Source organism: Martes martes (assembly GCF_963455335.1).
Source record: "Martes martes genome assembly, chromosome: 3".
In the NCBI taxonomy this organism is placed as follows: domain Eukaryota; kingdom Metazoa; phylum Chordata; class Mammalia; order Carnivora; family Mustelidae; genus Martes; species Martes martes.
The window spans coordinates 11,208,558-11,228,119 of record NC_137890.1 but is presented as its reverse complement, the minus strand read 5'-3'; the positions used below and the strand labels follow the sequence as shown (position 1 = coordinate 11,228,119).

At 38.9% G+C, this 19,562-nt stretch overlaps 1 protein-coding gene across 1 annotated transcript in view; it reads left to right on the top strand.

Annotated features, from left to right (window-relative positions):
- The window catches only part of TM9SF2 (transmembrane 9 superfamily member 2), a 63,584-nt gene extending 45,105 nt beyond the window's left edge, over positions 1–18,479 (top strand). Inside the window, exons 12-17 of the mRNA XM_080798194.1 lie at positions 5,101–5,158; positions 8,644–8,803; positions 10,696–10,847; positions 11,908–12,019; positions 15,887–16,058; positions 17,787–18,479. Of these exons, the coding sequence (XP_080654320.1) occupies positions 5,101–5,158; positions 8,644–8,803; positions 10,696–10,847; positions 11,908–12,019; positions 15,887–16,058; positions 17,787–17,854 (722 nt within the window). The 3' untranslated portion in view covers positions 17,855–18,479. The remainder of the gene's footprint in view (positions 1–5,100; positions 5,159–8,643; positions 8,804–10,695; positions 10,848–11,907; positions 12,020–15,886; positions 16,059–17,786) is intronic.
- The last annotated feature ends 1,083 nt before the right edge of the window (positions 18,480–19,562 follow it).

Sequence of the window (19,562 nt, the reverse complement as noted above, 5' to 3'; positions counted from 1 at the left end):
GGCTCTTGTTTTTTGGGAGGTTTTTGATCACTGCTTCAATCTCGTTACTAGATATCGGTCTATTCAGGTTGTCAATTTCTTCCTGGTTCAATTTTGGGAGTTTATAGTTTTCCAGGAATGCATCCATTTCATCTAGATTGCTTAGCTTATTGGCATATAACTGTTGATAATAGCTTCTGATGATTGTTTCTACTTCCTTGGTGTTAGTTGTGATCTCTCCCTTTTCATTCATAATTTTATTAATTTGGGCTTTCTCTCTTTTCTTTTGGATTAGTGTGGCCAATGGTTTATCGATCTTATTGATTCTTTCAAAAAACCAGCTTCTAGTTTCGTTGATACGTTCTACTGTATCTCTGGTTTCTACCTCGTTGATCTCTGCTCTAATCTTGATTATTTCCCTTCTTACGTGTGGAGTTGGTTTGATTTGTTGTTGATTCTCCAGTTCTTTAAGGTGTAGAGACAGCTGGTGTATTCTGGATTTTTCAATTTTTTTGAGGGAGGCTTGGATGGCTATGAATTTCCCCCTTAGGACCGCCTTTGCTGTATCCCATAGGTTTTGGAGTGAAGTGTCTTCGTTCTCATTGGTTTCCATAAATTGTTTAAGTTCTTCTTTGATCTCCTGGTTGATCCAAGCATTCTTAAGCAAGGTGGTCTTTAGCTTCCAGGTATTTGAGTTCCTTCTGAACTTTTCCTTGTGATTGAGCTCCAGTTTCAAAGCATTGTGATCTGAGAATATGCAGGGAATCATCTCAGTCTTTTGGTATCGGTTGAGCCCTGATTTGTGACCCAGTATGTGGTCTATTCTGGAGAAGGTTCCATGTGCACCTGAGAAGAATGAGTATTCTGTTGTTTTAGGGTGGAATGTTCTGTATATATCTATGAGGTCCATCTGGTCCAATGTGTCATTCAATGCTCTTATTTCTTTATTGATTTTCTGCTTCGATGATCTGTCTATTTCTGAGAGAGGCGTGTTAAGATCTCCTACTATTAATGTATTCATATCAATATGACTCTTTATCTTGATTAATAGTTTTCTTATGTAATTGGCTGCTCCCATATTGGGGGCATAGATATTTACAATTGTTAGATCATCTTGGTGGATAGTCCCTTTAAGAATGATGTAGTGTCCTTCTGTATCCCTGACTACTGTCTTTAGTTTAAAATCTAATTTATCTGATATGAGAATCGCTACCCCGGCCTTCTTTTGAGGCCCATTGGCGTGAAAGATGCTTCTCCATCCCTTCACTTTCAGTCTGGGTGTATCTTTAGGTTCAAAATGGGTCTCTTGTAGACAACATATGGATGGGTCCTGTCGTTTTATCCAATCTGCAACCCTGTGTCGTTTTATGGGTGCATTTAGGCCATTCACATTGAGAGTGATTATTGAGAGATACGTTTTTTTTTTTTTTTTTAAAGATTTTATTTATTTATTTGACAGACAGAGATCACAAGTAGGCAGAGAAGCAGGCAGAGAGAGAGGAGGAAGCAGGCTCCCTGTTGAGCAGAGAGCCCGATGCGGGACTCGATCCCAGGACCCTGGGATCATGACCTGAGCCGAAGGCAGAGGCTTTAACCCACTGAGCCACCCAGGTGCCCGAGAGATACGTTTTTATTGACATTGTGTTATCTTTGAAGTCTTTCTTTCTGTCGATTGTCTCTATATTTCTGTTCAATGCTATTCTTAGGATTTTTCCTCTTTTATAGAACCCCCCTTAATATTTCCTGCAGTGTCGGCTTGGTGGTTGCATAGTCTTTCAAGCCTTGCCGGTCTTGGAAACTCTTTATCTCTCCATCCATTTTGAATGTCAGTCTTGCTGGATAAAGTATTCTTGGCTGCATGTTCTTCTCATTTAGTGCCCTGAATATATCTTGCCAGCCCTTTCTGGCTTGCCAGGTCTCTGTGGACAGGTCTGACGTTATTCTGATGGGCTTTCCTCTGTATGTAAGGAGGTTCTTTGTCCTAGCGGCTTTCAAGAGATTGTATCTACAATTATGATTCCTCAATTTTACTATGAGGTGCCTGGATGTTTTTTTTGAATTTATAATCTTGGGGGGGGACCTTTCTACTTCTAGTACATGAACACTTGTTCCATTCGCAAGATTGGGAAAATTTTCATGAAAAATTTGTTCCACTATATCTTCTAGACTTCTTTCTTTCTCCTCCCCTTCAGGGATTCCAATAATTCTGACGTTGGAACGTTTCATGGCATCATTTATTTCCCTGATTCTGTTTTCGTGGCTTCTAAGCTGTTTGTTCCAGGCTTCCTCCTGATCCTTTCTCTCTATTTGTTTGTCCTCCAGATCACTAATTCTATCTTCTGTCTCAGTTACCCTAGCTTTTAGAGAATTTAGATTAGATTGGAACTCATTGAGAGCGTTGTGAACCTCATCCCTGGTGGCCTTCAGCTCTGCCCTAACATTATGAACCTCCTCTCTGGTCGCTTTCAATTCTGCCCTAATCAATTCTGTTTGGTCATCCATGGCTTTCTCCAACCTAGCTATTGCCTGGATAATTGTTAGCCTGAATTCTCTTTCTGACATATTGTCTATGTTGATAGCCGTTAGCTCTGTTGCAGAAGGCCCATCCTCTGTATTTTTCTTCTGTTGGGGATTCCTCCTCCTAGTCATTTTGGTGAGAGGTGACTGGACAGATGTAGCTGGATGTATTGACCGTGGTGCAGTCAAGGTGCACCCTGGAACGCTTCTGAGCACTCAGGATTCCCCACCCAAATGAGAGAAAAAAGAAAAGAAAAAGAAAAAAGAGGGAGAGAGAGAGACAGGAAAAAAAGGGAAGATAAAAGTGAAGGTTCAGCCCAAATGGGCCCCAGGGTAAGGTTTATGACGTATACAAACAAAAACAGACAAACAAAAAGACTGATAAAAGTATATGACGAGAGAAAAAATATATATATATAAGCAAAAAAAAGGAGGAGCCTCGTCAAGAAGAACCCCAAGTATAAGATTTATATACTATCCAGACAAACATAAATACACAGAGACACTGGCAGAAGAAAAAGATGGGAGCATGGTTATAGATTCTCGGTGTGGGCGAGGAAGGTTATTTTGATTCTTCCTGGATGTATCTTGATATCTTTGTTAAAGGACTCAACTTTCCTAAGAAAAAGGGGGATTAAAAATTGGTTCACCTATAGGGGTAGCATTGCTTGGAGAAAGGGGGTTACCTTGAAGTTTAACTCTATATGAATATTAGAAAATAAAAATAAAAAAGGAATAAACTGGACTAAACTAAATTAAAAATTTTTTTAAAAATTAAGAAAATAGAAAAGCAAAAGAAAAACACATGTGTATGTATCAAAAAAATTCAGGTTAGAAGTTTATCATGGAATTTGATGTACTGGACATCTCACTGTGATGGTAAATAGGTTAAAAAATTATCTATATAAAAAAAGAAAAAAAATGAACCAGAATAGTGGGAAAGAATTAAAAATAAAAGTTGTATCTATGAAGTAGTGGTGGGTGTTCTCTTGTAGTCTTTTTTTTTTTTTTTTTTTTTTCCTGATTTGTTTTCTGGGGGAGGGGGCTGCCACGTGGGTTTTCAGTCAATGATGTTCCCTGAGTTAAGTCCTCCCGACCCCCTCAAGGGGGTGGGCTCTGAGAAAAACGTTTTTTTCAGGTTTTTGTTCTCTGGAGGTTTTTATGTTTGTTCACTTCTTTTCTCTCGCCTTGACAGCTTTTGATGGTTTTTGGAGGTTTAGAGGAAAGAAAACTGCACCCCAACCTCCCTCTCAGAGAGAAGCCTCAGTCTGCTCCCCTGCAGGTGCTGCAGCCGCTGGGCCGCTGGCAGAGCAGGTTCTGAGTCACGGTCCCTGGGGACGCAGGATCTCCTGCTTGTACGCAAAACCAAGGCAGCTGTGGCTGTCTGGGCAGCTCCAGACCGCCAGAGAGGTTCCAAGCAGCAATCGCACACTGAGATTTTCCCGCTGGCTGGGGCTGAGAGCTCAGGGCTTGCGCGCACCTCTCCCAGGGGATGGTTTGGGGCGTGGCGCCTCCAGCTCTATCGGCTCTATCGCCGCGTGGGTCCCAGAACACCAGGCTGGGCGTTCGTGCACCTCTCTCAGGGGAGGTTGAGGCACGCGCGCATCTCCAGTAAGGTGCGCGTTCTGCCTTCTGGTGTGGCTCCCAGCCCCTCACGGGAGCCGGACTCCACCCGTTCTCGGGCGCACTGGCGGCTCCGGGACAAAGACCAGGTTTCTCCGCCGCACTCTCCGGCTCAGCGCCAGGGGATGCTGCCCTGGGTCTGGGGACTTAAGCCCCTATCCCTATCCGCCCCGATTCCCACAATTTCCCCGCGCGAGTCTTTGCTCTTTTGAGTGCTTTCAACAAGACTCCAAGTTAATGCTGGTCCCCAGATGCCGGGCACTCTCGTATTGGGGTATTATTTTCCAGTCGGTCGCCTCTGGTGGCTCCCTCCCCCTTTTGTTTATCTTCCGTTATCAGTCCGACGTTCCCACTCCACTTTACCTGCCCACTGGCGTCTTCTGGCCCCCGTAGAGATCCAGACGTGTATAATTCTGATCTCAGGCTGATTTCATGGGTGATCGGAGTTCTTTGGTAGGTAATCAGCTCACTTTAGGGTGCAGGTTGAAAAGGCGCCTCCTCCTACTTCCCCGCCATCTTGTCTCCCCTAATGCATTTCTTTTGTTTGTTTGTTTGTTTGTTTGTTTAAGAGAGGGTTCCTAGTTTTATAACCAATTCTGAAACTGGCTGCAAGGTAAATGAGAATCCCCAGTTATGTCCTTTCTCTGCCCAGTCCCATGGATTGAAACTGGCCTAGAGCTTAAAGGTTTGTCTTATTTTGAAATTTAAAAAAAAAAAATTAAAAGAGAACTGGTCTTGATGACCTTCCTTTGAATGTTAGATTTATGATGCTGAGGCAGACATGTTGAGAGCAGGGCTTAGCCAGGGCAGTGCTGTGACGTGCATCTCTGAGCAGATCACCTGAGGAGGGGCTAGCGTGTCATCTGCTAGTGGGATTTTCTAGGAGTGGGTGCCCAGTGCTGTCTGAAAATTTGTTTAATGCTAGACATATATGGCCATTTGGTTTGCTTTGAAGATAAGTCTGTGTGTTTTCTTCTACAGCCTTTGGAGGTGAGAAGTGGAAAACAAATGTTTTATTGACATCATTTCTTTGTCCTGGGTAAGTAATATTAACTTTTCAATGCTAACTTTCTTACATAGTCATAAAATTTAGTTCCCAAGTTTTTGATCTCTTAAGTCTTAAATCTTCTCTGTCTCTAAACCACGTACCCTAGAAAATGAATTTAATTTTTTAAAAAGGGATAAAAAGTGAATATTTGATAAACATTTGCACAATGACTAGTACATTGCCATATCTGGAAAAGTCTCTCTCTCTCTCTTTTTAAAGATTTTATTTATTTGTCAGAGAGAGAGCGCATAAGCAGGGGGAGAAGCAGGCTCCCTGCTGAGAAAGGAGGCTGATGTGGTGGGACTTGGTCCCAGGACCCTGGGATCATGATCTGAGCCGAAGGCAGACGCTTAACTGACTGAGCCACCCAGGCATCCCTGGAAAAAATATCATTGGATATGAGAAATTGTTACATTCCTTTTCTTTCTTTCTTTTTAAAAGATTTTTATTTATTTATTTATTTATTTATTTATTTATTTATTTATTTATTTATCTGACATAGAGAGAGAGAGATCACAAGTAGGCAGAGGGGCAGGCAAAGAGAGAGAGGGAAGCAGGCTCCCTGCTGAGCAGAGAGCCCAATGTGGGGCTCGATCCCAGGATCCTGAGGTCATGACCTGAGCTGAAGGCAGAGGCCTAACCTACTGAGCCACCCAGGCCCCTGTTAAATTCCTTTTCTTTCTTTCTTTCTTTCTTTCTTTCTTTTTTTTTTTTTTTTAAGATTTTGTTTATTTGCCAGAGAGAGAGAGAGAGTACACACAAGCAGACAGAGAGGCAGGCAGAGGCAGTGAGAGAAGCAGGCTCCCTGCCAAGCAAGGAGCCCGATTTGGGACTTAATCCCAGGACCCTGAGATCATGACCTGAGTTGAAGGCAGAGGCCTAATCCACTGAGCCACCCAGGCGCCCCAGGATTTTTAAACGAGGACCAGAAAGGATAGCTTTTGATATGGAGTATCTGATTGATGTCTAGTCCTGGAAATAGAACCCACTTTCTTCCCAACTCCCGATTTCTGGTGGACAGGAACCAGCCTCTAAGCAATCAGCAGCAACAAAGAAAGCCAAAGGTTAAATTTAGACCTGACTTCCGTTTGCAGGCCAGAAATGAAAGAGTGACAGCAGTTGCATTGCTTTACATGTTCGGGATAAAGATTCTCTCGGTAATTACGTCGAGTGAGGAATGGCGCTTCTCAGCCATTCATGTTGTATTCAGAGTTTTAGATGCTTTTCTCAAACTGTATCCTTTGTCAACTAAAGAAGTGTCTCTTCTTCCCAGGACAAGTCAGCTGTGATTTCCTTCAGAGTCTTGCCTTTCAGACATTCCTCTTAATCTCTGGCATCTTCTGTTTCTCCCCTTCCCTGTGTTCTGTTTGTGGTTTCATCTCCTTTCGTACAAATATACTAAGGCCTCCCAAATCCTAAAAAGAGCTTTTTCTCATAACCATCTTTCCCTCTACTATCTTACTTCTTTTATGTTCCCACCAAACTGCCTTGAAAAAATATTCTGCATTCCTTTTTTCTCATAAAGCCATGTCACCTGTCTGTCTTCCCCATTACTTTAGTGATAACTTTTCTCAAAGGTTACCAAGAACATTCCCATTTTTAAATCTAGAAATCATTTTCTCTCGCTTCACTCTGTGTCTCTACATTATCTAATATTAGGATACTTTCTCCTTGAAACACCCATCTTTTTTGGCTTTATAGAAGTTATCCTAAGCCATTTCATTTATATCTGTCATCAGCCCTTCTTTGATTTATCTTCTTCATCCCACCCTTAGAAGTAGGTGTTCATCAGAAGGATGGTAAGGTACTGAGAGAGGGAGAGAGAGGAAAAGCACACAGGAGTGCACCAAGAACCCAAGGGGGCAGGGAGAATTGGTGTTTGCCTAGGAAAAGAAGTACCATTTAATGGGGCGCCTGGGTGGCTCGGTCAGCTCAGGTCATGATCTCCGCGACCTGGGATCGAGTCCTACATCATTCTCCCTGTTCAGTGGGGAGTCTGCTTCTCCCTCTACCACTCCCGTGCTGCTCCTGCTCTCCCTCACCCCTCTACTCTCTCGCAAAAATAACTATTTAATTTTAAAAAGTACCACTTAATGACATGAAATTAATTGATGTAATTTTATGTAAACACTGGCATAATTTACTACAGTAGACACAACAAAATGGCATTTGATGTTAGTAAACATTGTTTTCATATTTGAAAAGAAGTTAATGGAGAAAGAAATGCTTCCTTATATTAATAAAAATCTCAATTTCTTTGTGATATAACAGAGAACATTAACAAATTTCAGCCATAAAACAGAGAATTAATAAATTCTCTGTTTGGCAGTATGGCTAGATTTAAAGTATGGCTAGGTATCAGCTAATAGTCCAAGATCCTGAACACTACCAATAGCAATTAAATGTTTTATTGGTAGTTGTAGTTGTTTGGGAAGAGGACTCTACTCACAGGACTGTTAGTCACAGAAAACCTTCACAATATCTGAAATAACTTGTCAGAACATGACCATCCAGGTGACAGGCTTACAAAACTAATTAACTAGTATGAGATACAAATTCACCATGTTACTTGATGAGAAGACCAAGTATATGAGGGGTTTGGCAACGTGCTGTGGCTGCTAGCACAGAAAACATAGAAATAGACCAGATACTCATGGATGCATGCTGGATGTGGTATCACAAACCAGAGGAAGTATTAGATGATGCTGGTAAAATTGTCTCTATGAAGGGAGAAACTCTCTTACCAGTCACACACAAGATCAGTTCAGGTCCAATCTAAATTATGATTAAAAGAAAATATAGAGGGTATCATCATGATCCTAGGTTAGGAAGGACTGTCTTAAAGTACACAAAGATAAAGGGAAAAGTTGATGACTAATCACATTAAAAACTCTGTGTGGGGAGTGTAGTAACAATTATGATATGTTACAGACATGTTTTTTAAAAGGTACTCACAGAAGAAAGACTGAAGGGAAGTTGAGTACACGTGTTCACCGGTTTGGGTTCATAGAAAAGCTATAAACTGGGAGAACAAGATATTTAACAAGGAATTACTAGTAGCTTGAATATATAATAACTCACATCTGTAACTTTGGAAAAGATGTACAACCCAAATGAAAAATGAGCAGTAGATGTAACCGGCAGGTCACAGAAATAACACCTATAAAGCCAATTAGCACGAGTGGCAGTTGTCAACAAGAAATGCAAATAAAACAATAAATTGACAATCCAAAGCATGATGAAATATGTAAAGAGGTAGCTTTCATAAACTGCCGGTGGGCGTTTAAGTCAGGCAGAAAAATCTGGAAAGCAATTTGGCAATTTCTAGTGAAGTTTTAAATTCATATACCCCATTACTCAGCAATTTCATTTTCTTTGTGTATAACACAGAAATTGTAATATTAATTACATATGATTGGGACTGTATCATTTGCTTCTGACTCAGGTTTTACCCAGAAGCCTATTGTGTCTTTCAGGATTGTGTTTGCTGACTTCTTTATAATGAATCTGATTCTCTGGGGAGAAGGATCTTCAGCGGCTATTCCTTTTGGAACCCTGGTTGCCATTTTGGCTCTTTGGTTCTGCATATCTGTGCCTCTGACGTTTATCGGTGCATACTTCGGTTTTAAGAAGAATGTAAGTTTATAGGTGTTAATTTATTCAAACAAATTTCAGCTACGGAAATTAGCATATCCCACCTTAAAAGATAGAAAAGTGTCTTTTAAAAAAGGCGTCTAAAAGATACGTATTTACCCTGTGTGATCTGGATTTTATAGAAAATAGATGACCTCTTATTTGGATTGCAGTCATTCTTTTTTTTTTTTAATTATTTTTTTATTTTTTTATTAACATATGTGTTATTAGCCCCAGGGGTACAGGTCTGTGAATCACCAGGTTTACACACTTCACAGCACTCACCATTGCACATACCTTCCCCAGTGTCCATAACCCAGCCACCCTCTCCCTACCCCCCTCCCCTGATTGCAGTCATTCTTAAAATTGTATTTTGGGGCTGTGGTGGAGAAGTCACAGATGTCAACTTAGATGTCAAATTTTTCTAAGTAAATGGAAACTGTAGATCAATAGGAAATGAAATGCTAATTAAAACTGATGAAAACTTTGACTTTTTAACATTAAAAATAATTGTATTACTTTTTTTTCTAACCTAAAAAGTATGGCATTTTTTCTTTAGCATTAGGTGATTCTGTATTACTTAAAATGAAGTAAGCCAAGAGTATGGGTTAGGAGGAAAGCTGTGGGAAAGTGACTGGCAAGAGACGGTAGCCATTTTTTAAACATGTAGCTTTGCAATAAATTTTATATGGTTTTCCTGCTAGTACTTGATTTTAAGGAAGATTCTCATCAAAGCTCCATCCCACCCTTCCCCCCAGTCTTTCTCCACCTCTTCTGCCCTCTTCTGCCCTCAGGCTAACAAGAAAATGAGAATTTATTCGTCACTGTCCTTCTCACTTCACTCTCCTTGCTCTTCTCTGAAAACATCTGGTCCACAAGGTTAAAAGAATCATAATGTATTACTCTCATGCACTTCGTGAAGGGGGCCCAGAATAGCCTGGAAGAAATTGTCAGGGCTTCATTGTCTCCACTGCACCTACCGTGCCAGCCTTCTCTAAGATTTTTCAATTCTTTGGCATTTTATTTAATTTCTTACTTTAAATATCTATAGCATAAATAGTGACCTAGCATGATTTAAAATTTTTTTGCTTACATAGATAAATAAGTACTTGAGATTCTAAAAATATGCCTGTTAAAAATGTAAACACTGAAAGAGGACATGCTGATTCTCTACCTGTACACATGTATATCTAGAAGATAATTTGGTCCACAGAAGTGGTGATCTCAGTGAGAATACCAAGTTTTAAGTTTTTCCTATATTGTCACAAAAACTATGGAAGTGTGTTTTTTTGCAAGAAAATTAATTTCTTCATATGTACCCATTTTTTACCCCCAGCTATGTTTTAGGTACTTTAGGTTTCACTTATTTTTATACATAACACATGTCATGTGTTATGAAAGGGAGAGTATTTTCAATAGCTTATGGTTATAAAGCTTCATGTAGCCATTCATTTTTGCCTTTGTGTTCTGAAGTCTTAGTAGAGTTCAGCTATTTTGATAAAGATGACATTGCCAAATAGGTACACCTGGACAGTAATTTCAGAACCAGCTGATTCCTTCCAAGTATGTAATTAAAAAGGAAAACCTAACTCTACCTTTGTTTTAACTATTATTTTTACTCTATTTTCTCCTTCTGTGTATTTGTTTCATCTAAAGCTATTCGTGGATAGTTGCTGGAACAGTGGTGGCTTGCTTCAGCGGACAGACCCAATATCGTACTGACGGCGTTTGGGTCACTGCTTCTCAGTACACATTTCAGTTTGATGATCTAAGTAGACTTGTATTGGCGATAGTGTCAGATTGGAAGCTGAGAAAAAAAGCAGGCAAATACTAACATAGAGAAGAATTTTTAAAACAGACACATAACTGTGAATGCTTTCTTCATTTTACTGAAGGCCATTGAACACCCAGTTCGAACCAATCAGATCCCACGTCAGATTCCGGAGCAGTCCTTCTACACCAAGCCGCTGCCGGGCATCATCATGGGAGGGATCCTGCCCTTCGGCTGCATCTTCATACAGCTGTTCTTCATTCTGAACAGTATCTGGTAAGCGAAGGGGGAAGTCGTCTTATTCCCGTTACCATTATATATAGCATTAGCTTTCTCCTTTTGTTTCTCTGGATGACTCTTTGTGTCTTATAAATGTGAACTGTTCTCCAGTAATCAAAAATCTTACAAGTCAAGAGGTGACCTTTTCCATGTGAGAAAAGGAATAATAGTGGTAACACCTATTATTAATTGAGTGCTTATGAATTCTCGGATCTCTATGAGGTAGGTGTTATCCCCATTTTAGAGAGAGAAACGTGAAGCTTTGGTTGTTAAGTGATCTGTTGGTGTCACACAGCTACCATATAACAGAAAATTAACCTGTCTCTCCAAACCTGTGTTCTTCGGTAGTAATCGGTACTGCTTCAGAGGGAGGATACGCTGAGCCCGTGATGAAGGGGAATGGAGCACGCCTTGGGAGAAGGGTGGAGGTAGCTGACCTTCAGAGGCCTCACGCACCCCAGATTCCTTCAGTCTATGATTTCTTATTTACATGGGAAACTCGTAGTGCTCATTTGGAGCCCGCCTGTTATTAGGGGGTGTGCACTGCGGTATCGCATCATCATTTGACCGCATTGCCACGTTACAGCAGGTGCCAGGGTTTGCAGTAGTGTAAAGTCAGAACTGAATTTGAGCTTTTTAGCGATTAGAACATCTTTCCTTCCCCATTGTTACAGCATTTTCACAACTCAGCTGTTTCTGTCACACACAATAAGAAACAGAATGTACTAAGGGGAACCCTTTTTTACTTTGGCTCTGCCTGTCCAGTAATTTTTTATTGAATTTCTCTGACTCACTGGTAGGCGATTAGACCAAGCATATTTGAGTAAGAGTTTCAGGTTCTACTTGAGTGAGAAGGCAGAATCTAATGACATGGCCGTTTCCTTTCCTCTCCCTGCCCCACCCCTGCTCCATCACTGTCTACACCTATGGGAATCTCTTGTCTTTGACGAGTTGGGACAAAAGGCAAGCATTTCCCAGTTCAGGGAACATGAGATTGTGTCATTTATTGTATCAAAGAGAAAATGTTTCTAGTTTAATCTTGACGTGTTTGTCGCAGGTCACACCAGATGTATTACATGTTTGGCTTCCTGTTTCTGGTGTTTATAATTTTGGTGATTACATGTTCAGAAGCAACTATACTACTTTGCTATTTCCACCTGTGTGCGGAGGTATGTATCGGCAATGTCCACTTTATATTAATTTGTAGACAGTATTTATAATTTTGGCATAAAGCGACTTTGAACTATTAATTGAAATAATTTCTGTAAATATGCGTTTATTAAGGTAGAAATTAACCTGTATTCCTGAATCAGATGTAGCCCTCTTTAGAAATGGATTAAGATAGTATCTCAGTTCAGTATATTTATTTAGAGCTACAGTTTACAAATGTTAATTTTCTGAGAATACCACATTATGCTGAATTTTCATTTTTGAGTTTTTAAATGTCTAAATTAAAAATTAATACTCTTTATGAAGCATAGATATTTCTAGACTGGAAATTTAGTAAACATCTTTGTGGGAAAATTCACTAAAACATTCAGCAGTTACATTATAATGAATTATATCCATGGCAATGTGATGGCATTCTTATGTAGAATTAATTTTTAAAGGTCTAGGCTGTATTAAATCATTCTTTTATCGTTGTTTTCTATACAGGAGATTAAATCTAACTTTGTTAAACTTGAGATGCTTTTCTTTTAAAGTTAAGGTTAAATTCACTTAACTTAAAATTAACCATTTTAAAAAGTGAATGATTCAGGGTGCGAGTTACTACATTCATTTACAGTGTTGTGTAACTACCACCTCTTTCTAGTTCCGAAATATTTTCATCACCTTTAAATAAAACCTCATACCTATTAAGCAGTTATTTCCCACCCTCCTCCCCCTGTAAGACCTGGCAGTCACCAATCTGCTTTCTGTCTACAGATTTATCTATTCTGGGCATTTCATATGAATGGAATCCTACAATATGTGGCCTTTCATGTCTGGCTTCTTTCACTTTAGGAGGATCTTTTCAAGATTCAGTACTTTGTTCCTTTTTATAGCTGAATAATACCCCATTGTATAGATATATCCCAATTTCCTTATCTCCATTCACCTGTTGATGTAAATTAAATTACGTTTGTTTCCACTTTTCAGCTATTGTGAATAGTGCTGCTGTGAGCATTCATTCACAAATATTTGTTTTGAGTACCAGTTTTCAGTTCTTTGGGGTATGTACATAGGAGTGGAATCGTTGAGTCATATGATAATTCTTTGTTTAACTTTTTGCAGAACCACCAAACTGTTTTTCACAGTGGCTGTACTGTTTTTGCATTCCTACCAGCAATGCACAAGGGATCTAATTCTGCACATCCCATCCTACAGTTGCTGTTTCCCCCTTTAAAAAAAAAAAAAAAAAAGCTCTAGCCATCCTAGTAGGTGTGAAGTGGTATCTTACTATGATTGTGATTTTCGTTTCCCAGTGACTAATGATGTTGAGCATCTTTTTTTGTGCTTGTTGACCATTTGTGTATCTTGTTCAGGGAAATGTCTGTTCAGATCTTTTGCCCATTTATAAACTGGGTAGTTTTATCTTTTTGTTGAACAAGAAGAGTTCTGTATATATTCCGAATACTAAATACTAGACCTTTATCAGATAAATGAGAGAATATTTTTGCAAATATTTCTCTCTCATTCTTTAGGTTGTCTTTTTACTGGATAATGGCCTTAACACAAAATTTTTGATTTTTATAAAGTCTGATTTATCTTTTTTTCCTTTTGTTGTCATATCTGAGAACTAATTGCTAAATCAAAGGCAATGAAAATTTACTTCTTTTGTTTTTTCCTGAGTGTCTAATTTTAGCTTATATACTTGGGTCATCGATCCACTTTGAGTTAATTTTTTTGATTATGGTAATTAGGAATCCCTCATCCCTTTGCATGTGTATATGCGGTTTTTCCAGTACCATTTGTTTTTTTGTTTTGTTTTGTTTTTTTGAAGATTTTATTTATTTATTTGACAGAGAGATAGTGAGAGCAGGAACACAGCAGGGGGAATGGGAGAGGGAGAAGCAGGCTTCCTGCCGAGCAGGGAGTGCGATGCGGGGCTCAATCCCAGGACCAAAGGATCATGACCCGAAGGTAGATGCTTAAAGACTGAGTCACCCAGGTGCCCCTCCAGTACCATTTGTTAAAGAGACTATTCTTTCTTCATTGAGTGGTCTTGTAACCCCGTGGAAAACCCATTGCCCATAGATGTGTGGATTTGTATCTGAATTCACAATTCTATTCCAGTGGTATATATTGCTGTCCTTATGCTAGTACCACACTGGTTTGATTACCATAGCTTTGTAGTAAATTCTGGAATTGGAAAGGGTAAGTCGTCCAACTTTGTTCCTTTGTGAAGATTATTTTGACTCTTTAGGACCCTTTGAAATTTCATACGAATTTAGGATCAGCTTTTCCTTTTTTGCAAAAAAGGTCATTGGAATTCCGATAAGAATGGCATTGACTCTGAGATTTTTAGGGGGGTATTGCCATCTTAACAGTATTGACTCTGCCAGTCCGTGAACGTGGGATGTCTTTCCATTGATTTCAGTTGTCTTTGTTTATTTATTTTTTTAACCTATGTTTTGTAGTTTTCAGTATATAAGTCTTTCACATCCTTGGTTGAATTTCTTCCTAGGTGTTTTATCTTTTTGGATGCTGTTGTAAATGAAATTATTATTGTTACTATTATTATTTTTAAAGATTTTATTTATTTACTTGACACAGAGAGAGAAAAAGAGATCACAAGTAGGCAGAGAGGCAGGCAGAGGGAGAGGGAGAAGCAGGCTTCCCACTGAGCAGGGAGCCCGATGTGGGGCTTGATCCCAGGACCCTGGGATCACAACCCAAGCCAAAGGCAGCTGCCTAACCACCGACCGAGGCGTCCAGGCACCCCATGAAATTATTTTCTAAGTTTCCTTTTCATAGTGCCCATTGTTAGTATATAAAAACACAGCTGATTTTCATTTCAGTCTTGGACCTTATAACTTTGCTGAATTTATTTGCTATAGTAGTTTCTGTGTGTGGATTCCTTAAGATTTTCTCATTTGTGCTGGTATACTTTTTAAGTATTTTTATTTTTCACATATTCCAAGGGGTAAGGAAAGAGTGAAGTTTTTTTTTTTTTTTAAGATCTCCTGCTAAGCTAACAGCTACTTTATGTCAAAGTAAGAAGAGCTGTTTTAAAAATCGACCTTGTTTAAATTTTGTTAGTAGTAACTGAAAGTAGATTTCAACCAGGCCTTGATAGGATAATCTTCTTCCTAATATAGAGCTGACCAGATTGTAAGATAAGTAATAATTTTGAGCTATGTAAATAAGCTCTTATACATTGCTTTTCTTTGGGAAGAGTACATTTAAGTACTTTTAAATACATTTAAGTACATTTAAGATTTCTCAGGGGCCTCTTGGTGGCTCAATAGGTTAAGCATCTGCCTTTGGCTCAGGTGGTGATCCCAGGGTCCTGGGATCGAGCCCTGCATCCCGCTCAGTGGGAATCCTGCATCTCCCTCTCCCACTCCCCTGCTTTTGTTCCCTCTCGCTTTGTCTCTCTCTGTCAAATAAATAAATAAAATCTTTAAAAAAAAAAAAAAAAAAGCTTCTGTCTTCAGCTCAGGTCATTATCCCAGAGTGCTGGGATTGAGCCCCTCATCAGGCTCTCTGTTTGGCGGGGAGCTTGCTTCTCCCTTTCCCACTGCCTGCCTCCCCTTACTTGTGCTTGCTTGCTCTCTCTCTCTCTCTGTCCAATAAATAAAATCTTTAAAAAAAAAAGGATTTTCCAACACGTTTTTAGCCAGTAGCACCTCCAAAAGTAGGGGATGGTTCTTAGCATCTTTAGTGAGGAGGGAAATGGGCAAAATTCAGTAGGGGAAAAAGATTGGAAATGTTAGCAAAAATTAGATTTGGGGGCTGTTTCCCTTAGCTGTGTTGGCTTTGTAACTCTGCTCAGCCACGTATTGTCTATTAATTGGAAACTAATTCTTACTCTTTTTTTCCTCTCCACCTAGGATTATCACTGGCAGTGGCGTTCGTTCCTTACCAGTGGCTTTACTGCAGTGTATTTCTTAATATATGCAGTGCACTACTTCTTCTCAAAACTGCAGATCACAGGAACAGCAAGTACAATCCTGTACTTTGGCTATACCATGATAATGGTTTTGATCTTCTTTCTTTTTACAGGTAAGAATTAAGATGATTGGTTTTAGTTAATAAGTCGGTAGGCATTCTATTTATAAATATTTTCCTTTGATAAAATCCGCGAAGACTTCTGCTACTCAGCAGTCCTGTATTTAGCCCTCCATGCAGCTGAGTGTTGCTCGGTCGGCCCCGCTGTGAGGTGTCTGTCAGTAACACCAAATCTGAAGGAACCGAACTGAAGGGAAGAAGTTCTTGCTAAGCATAAAGTTGTTTAAATACATTTATGTTTTCACCATTGCTTTTCTAAAATTAGCCCCCAGCCTCTTCTCAAACCTTAATAATGATCTTTTGAATATCCAAAAGGTGTATTTTTATGTTCTCTAAAACAGACATAGTGACGGGCACATTGTAGGGACATGAGATATATGAATGAGTACAGTAATTTTTTAACATCCCTTACTAATGTCCCATATATAGTCTCGTGACTTAGAAAATCTCCTCTTATACTTTTTCTTTGTATTACATTTAAAACAACGGTGAACACATTGGAACTTTAAATATAAAGCTTACACAAGGCTATGTATATCCCCTTCTGTGTTCTTCAGCACTTAGACTTATTATTCTCAGGGGGTAATTCTGGGAAAAAATTCCGGCTTTTGAAAATACAGTAGGCAGTTCACAATTAAGTAAATACTCTTTTTTGCAAAACAGAGTCTCTGAATATATGTTTAGCAAATCTAAGCATGGTGAGGTTTAAAATAGCACTATACTTGAAGTCAGAGAAAGTGAGTTTGCATTCTGATCCTGCTGACCAGCCAGCCACGTAACCATTAGACATTTACTTAACGGAGTGTCATTTTTGTCATCTGTCTAGAATTCAAATTTCTTGGAATCTAGACTGAGGAAGATACTTGAAAACCAAAACATGTATTTTTTTTTTCATGAATCATCTCATTTCCTCTATCTAGGGCAGATCAAATTATCTGTTTTATTTTATTTTATTTATTTGAGAGAGCAAGCACAACAGGGGGAGGGGCAGGAGGAGAGGGAGAAGCAGGCTCCCCACTGAGCGGGGAACGCTGATGCAGGGCTCAATCCCAGGACCCTGAGATCATGATCTGAGCCAAGGGAGACGCTTAACTGACTGAGCTATCCAGGCACCCCCAAATTATCTCTCTTTTAATAAGAAATGGGCTGACAGAGCTGCTCTGTCCTCTGAGGCCACACCTCCTCTCCTATACAGCGGGATGCATCTTTGTTATTATCCTAATTTATCACTTTTAACACTTTGTAAAAACTTTGAGTTTAGTTTTATTGTAGTTCTTTGGAAACTGATAATTCCCAATAACCATGCTTAGAAAATATTCCCATTTAATTATTCTGTGAATCTGAAATTCCCTTTAAACTATTCATATCATACCTTGAATTAATTTTAATAGCAGTTTTCCATTTTGCGATGAAATATTCTTAAATAAGAAAATTGGTATCCTATTCATCTTTTAATTTCAGGTTTCTTGCCTGTAATAAGGAAAAGAATGTATTATTAGAAAGCGTAGGTAATCTTAAAGTATAAAGAGTCCTATTTTGTAAAAAATTTGATATGAAGTACTTGTATGTTTTTCAAAAAAGCTTATGGGTCTATGCCTGGTAAGTAATAGTTTGTAGTTTTGTGACTTTTTCTAAGGAACCAATCATTTTAAGTCTGTGTTTTTGTGTAAATTATGAAATTTCCTCTGGAAAAGTGTTGATTTTTGTTTTTTTCTTTTATAGGAACAATTGGCTTCTTTGCATGCTTTTGGTTTGTTACCAAAATATACAGTGTGGTGAAGGTTGACTGAAGAAGCCAGTGTGTCCAGTTAAAACAGAAATAAATTAAATTCTTCATCAACAAAGACCTGTTTTTGTGACTACCTTGAGTTTTATCAGACTTATTGGCCTAGTAATCCTTCAGAAACAACATAATTCTAAATACACTTCTTCCCATACACCTGTCTCCACAAAATATGTTTTCAACACTAAAACATTTGTATCGTGATTTGGTTAAGTATATATTCAGTTGTTCTCAATGAAGAGCAAATTTAAATATTATGTGCATTTGTAAATACAATAGCTATAAAATTTTCAATACTTCTAATGGCAGAATAGAGGAGGCCATATGAAACAGTACTGATGAAATGCAGGACAGTTCATTGTAAATAGGATTTTCTAGGCTCGGTAGGTGGAAAGAATTATTTTTCTTTGAAGGAAATAACTTTTTATCATGGTAATTTTGAAGGATGATTCATATGATGTGTTTATTGGGGGGATGTGGCTTTTAAAAAAAATCTTGTATTGGTTGTAACTGTTCATATCTTCTTTTCTGTGTTGACTTCATTATTCCCATGGTATTGGCCTTTTAAACTATGTGCCTCTGAGTCTTTCAATTTATAAATTTGTTATCTTAATAAATATTGTAAAAACGTCTTCATTGCTTCATTACCTATTGTATATTCAAGGAGGGCCTATAAACAGCAATCTATTTACCGATGTTATTTTAAAATGGTTTATACTGTTTTATCAAATTTTACTGATTTCTGTTCATGTAACACTTTCTTGGTTGATCTAAAGGAAATTCCAGTCTCTTGGGCTTTGTGACAAATCAGATTTTTCACTCTTAGGCAGTAATAGAAATTTTAGTTGTGCATATCTAGCCAGATAAATGATGTAAGTCTAGCAGTTAATATGGGCCTCACTACATTTCATTAAGGATTTTATATTTTTGACCTGTTTTCAAAACACAGTATTTTTAATTTATTTTTTAATAAAAATCTCAATCATTTTATTTACTTTATTTTTTTAAAGAGAGAGCATGAGCAGGGAGTGGGAGAGAGGCAGAAGGAGAGGGGGAGAGAGAGAGAATTTTAAGCAGGCTTCAGGCTCAGTGGGGATCCTGGCACAAGACTCAGTCTCACAACCCTGAGATCATGACCTGAGCTGAAATCAAGAGTCGGACGCCCAATGGACTGAGTCATCCAGGCACCCATTTTTAATTTTTTTAAGTCAGTATTTGTTTATACATTAACAATGATTAGCAAATCTCCCTCTTTATGATTACATTGTCTTCGCTTGGATTTCACAGTTTTATTTCTTAAAAGTTAAGAAATAGCTTTCTGGGGCGCCTGAGTGGCTCAGTTGGTTAAGCGGCTGCATTTGGCTCAGGTCATGATCCGGAGTCCTGGGATCAAGCCCCATGTCAGGCTCCCTGCTCAGTGGGGAGCCCACTTCTCCCTCTGCCCCTCTCTCCCATTCGTGCTTTCTTTCTCTCTAATAAGTGAAATTTTTTTTTAAATTTGAAACCATAGTTTATTTGCAAATTGGTCATGGGGAATTGCCTCAATTTTTTAAATTAACTTTTATTAACATGTATTATTTGTTTCAAGGGTACGGGTCTGTGAATCATCAGTCTTACACAATTCGCAGCACTCCCCATAGCACATACCCTCCCCAGTGTCCATCACCCCACCACCCCCACCCTCCCACCCTGCTCCAGTCCAGCAACCCTCAGTT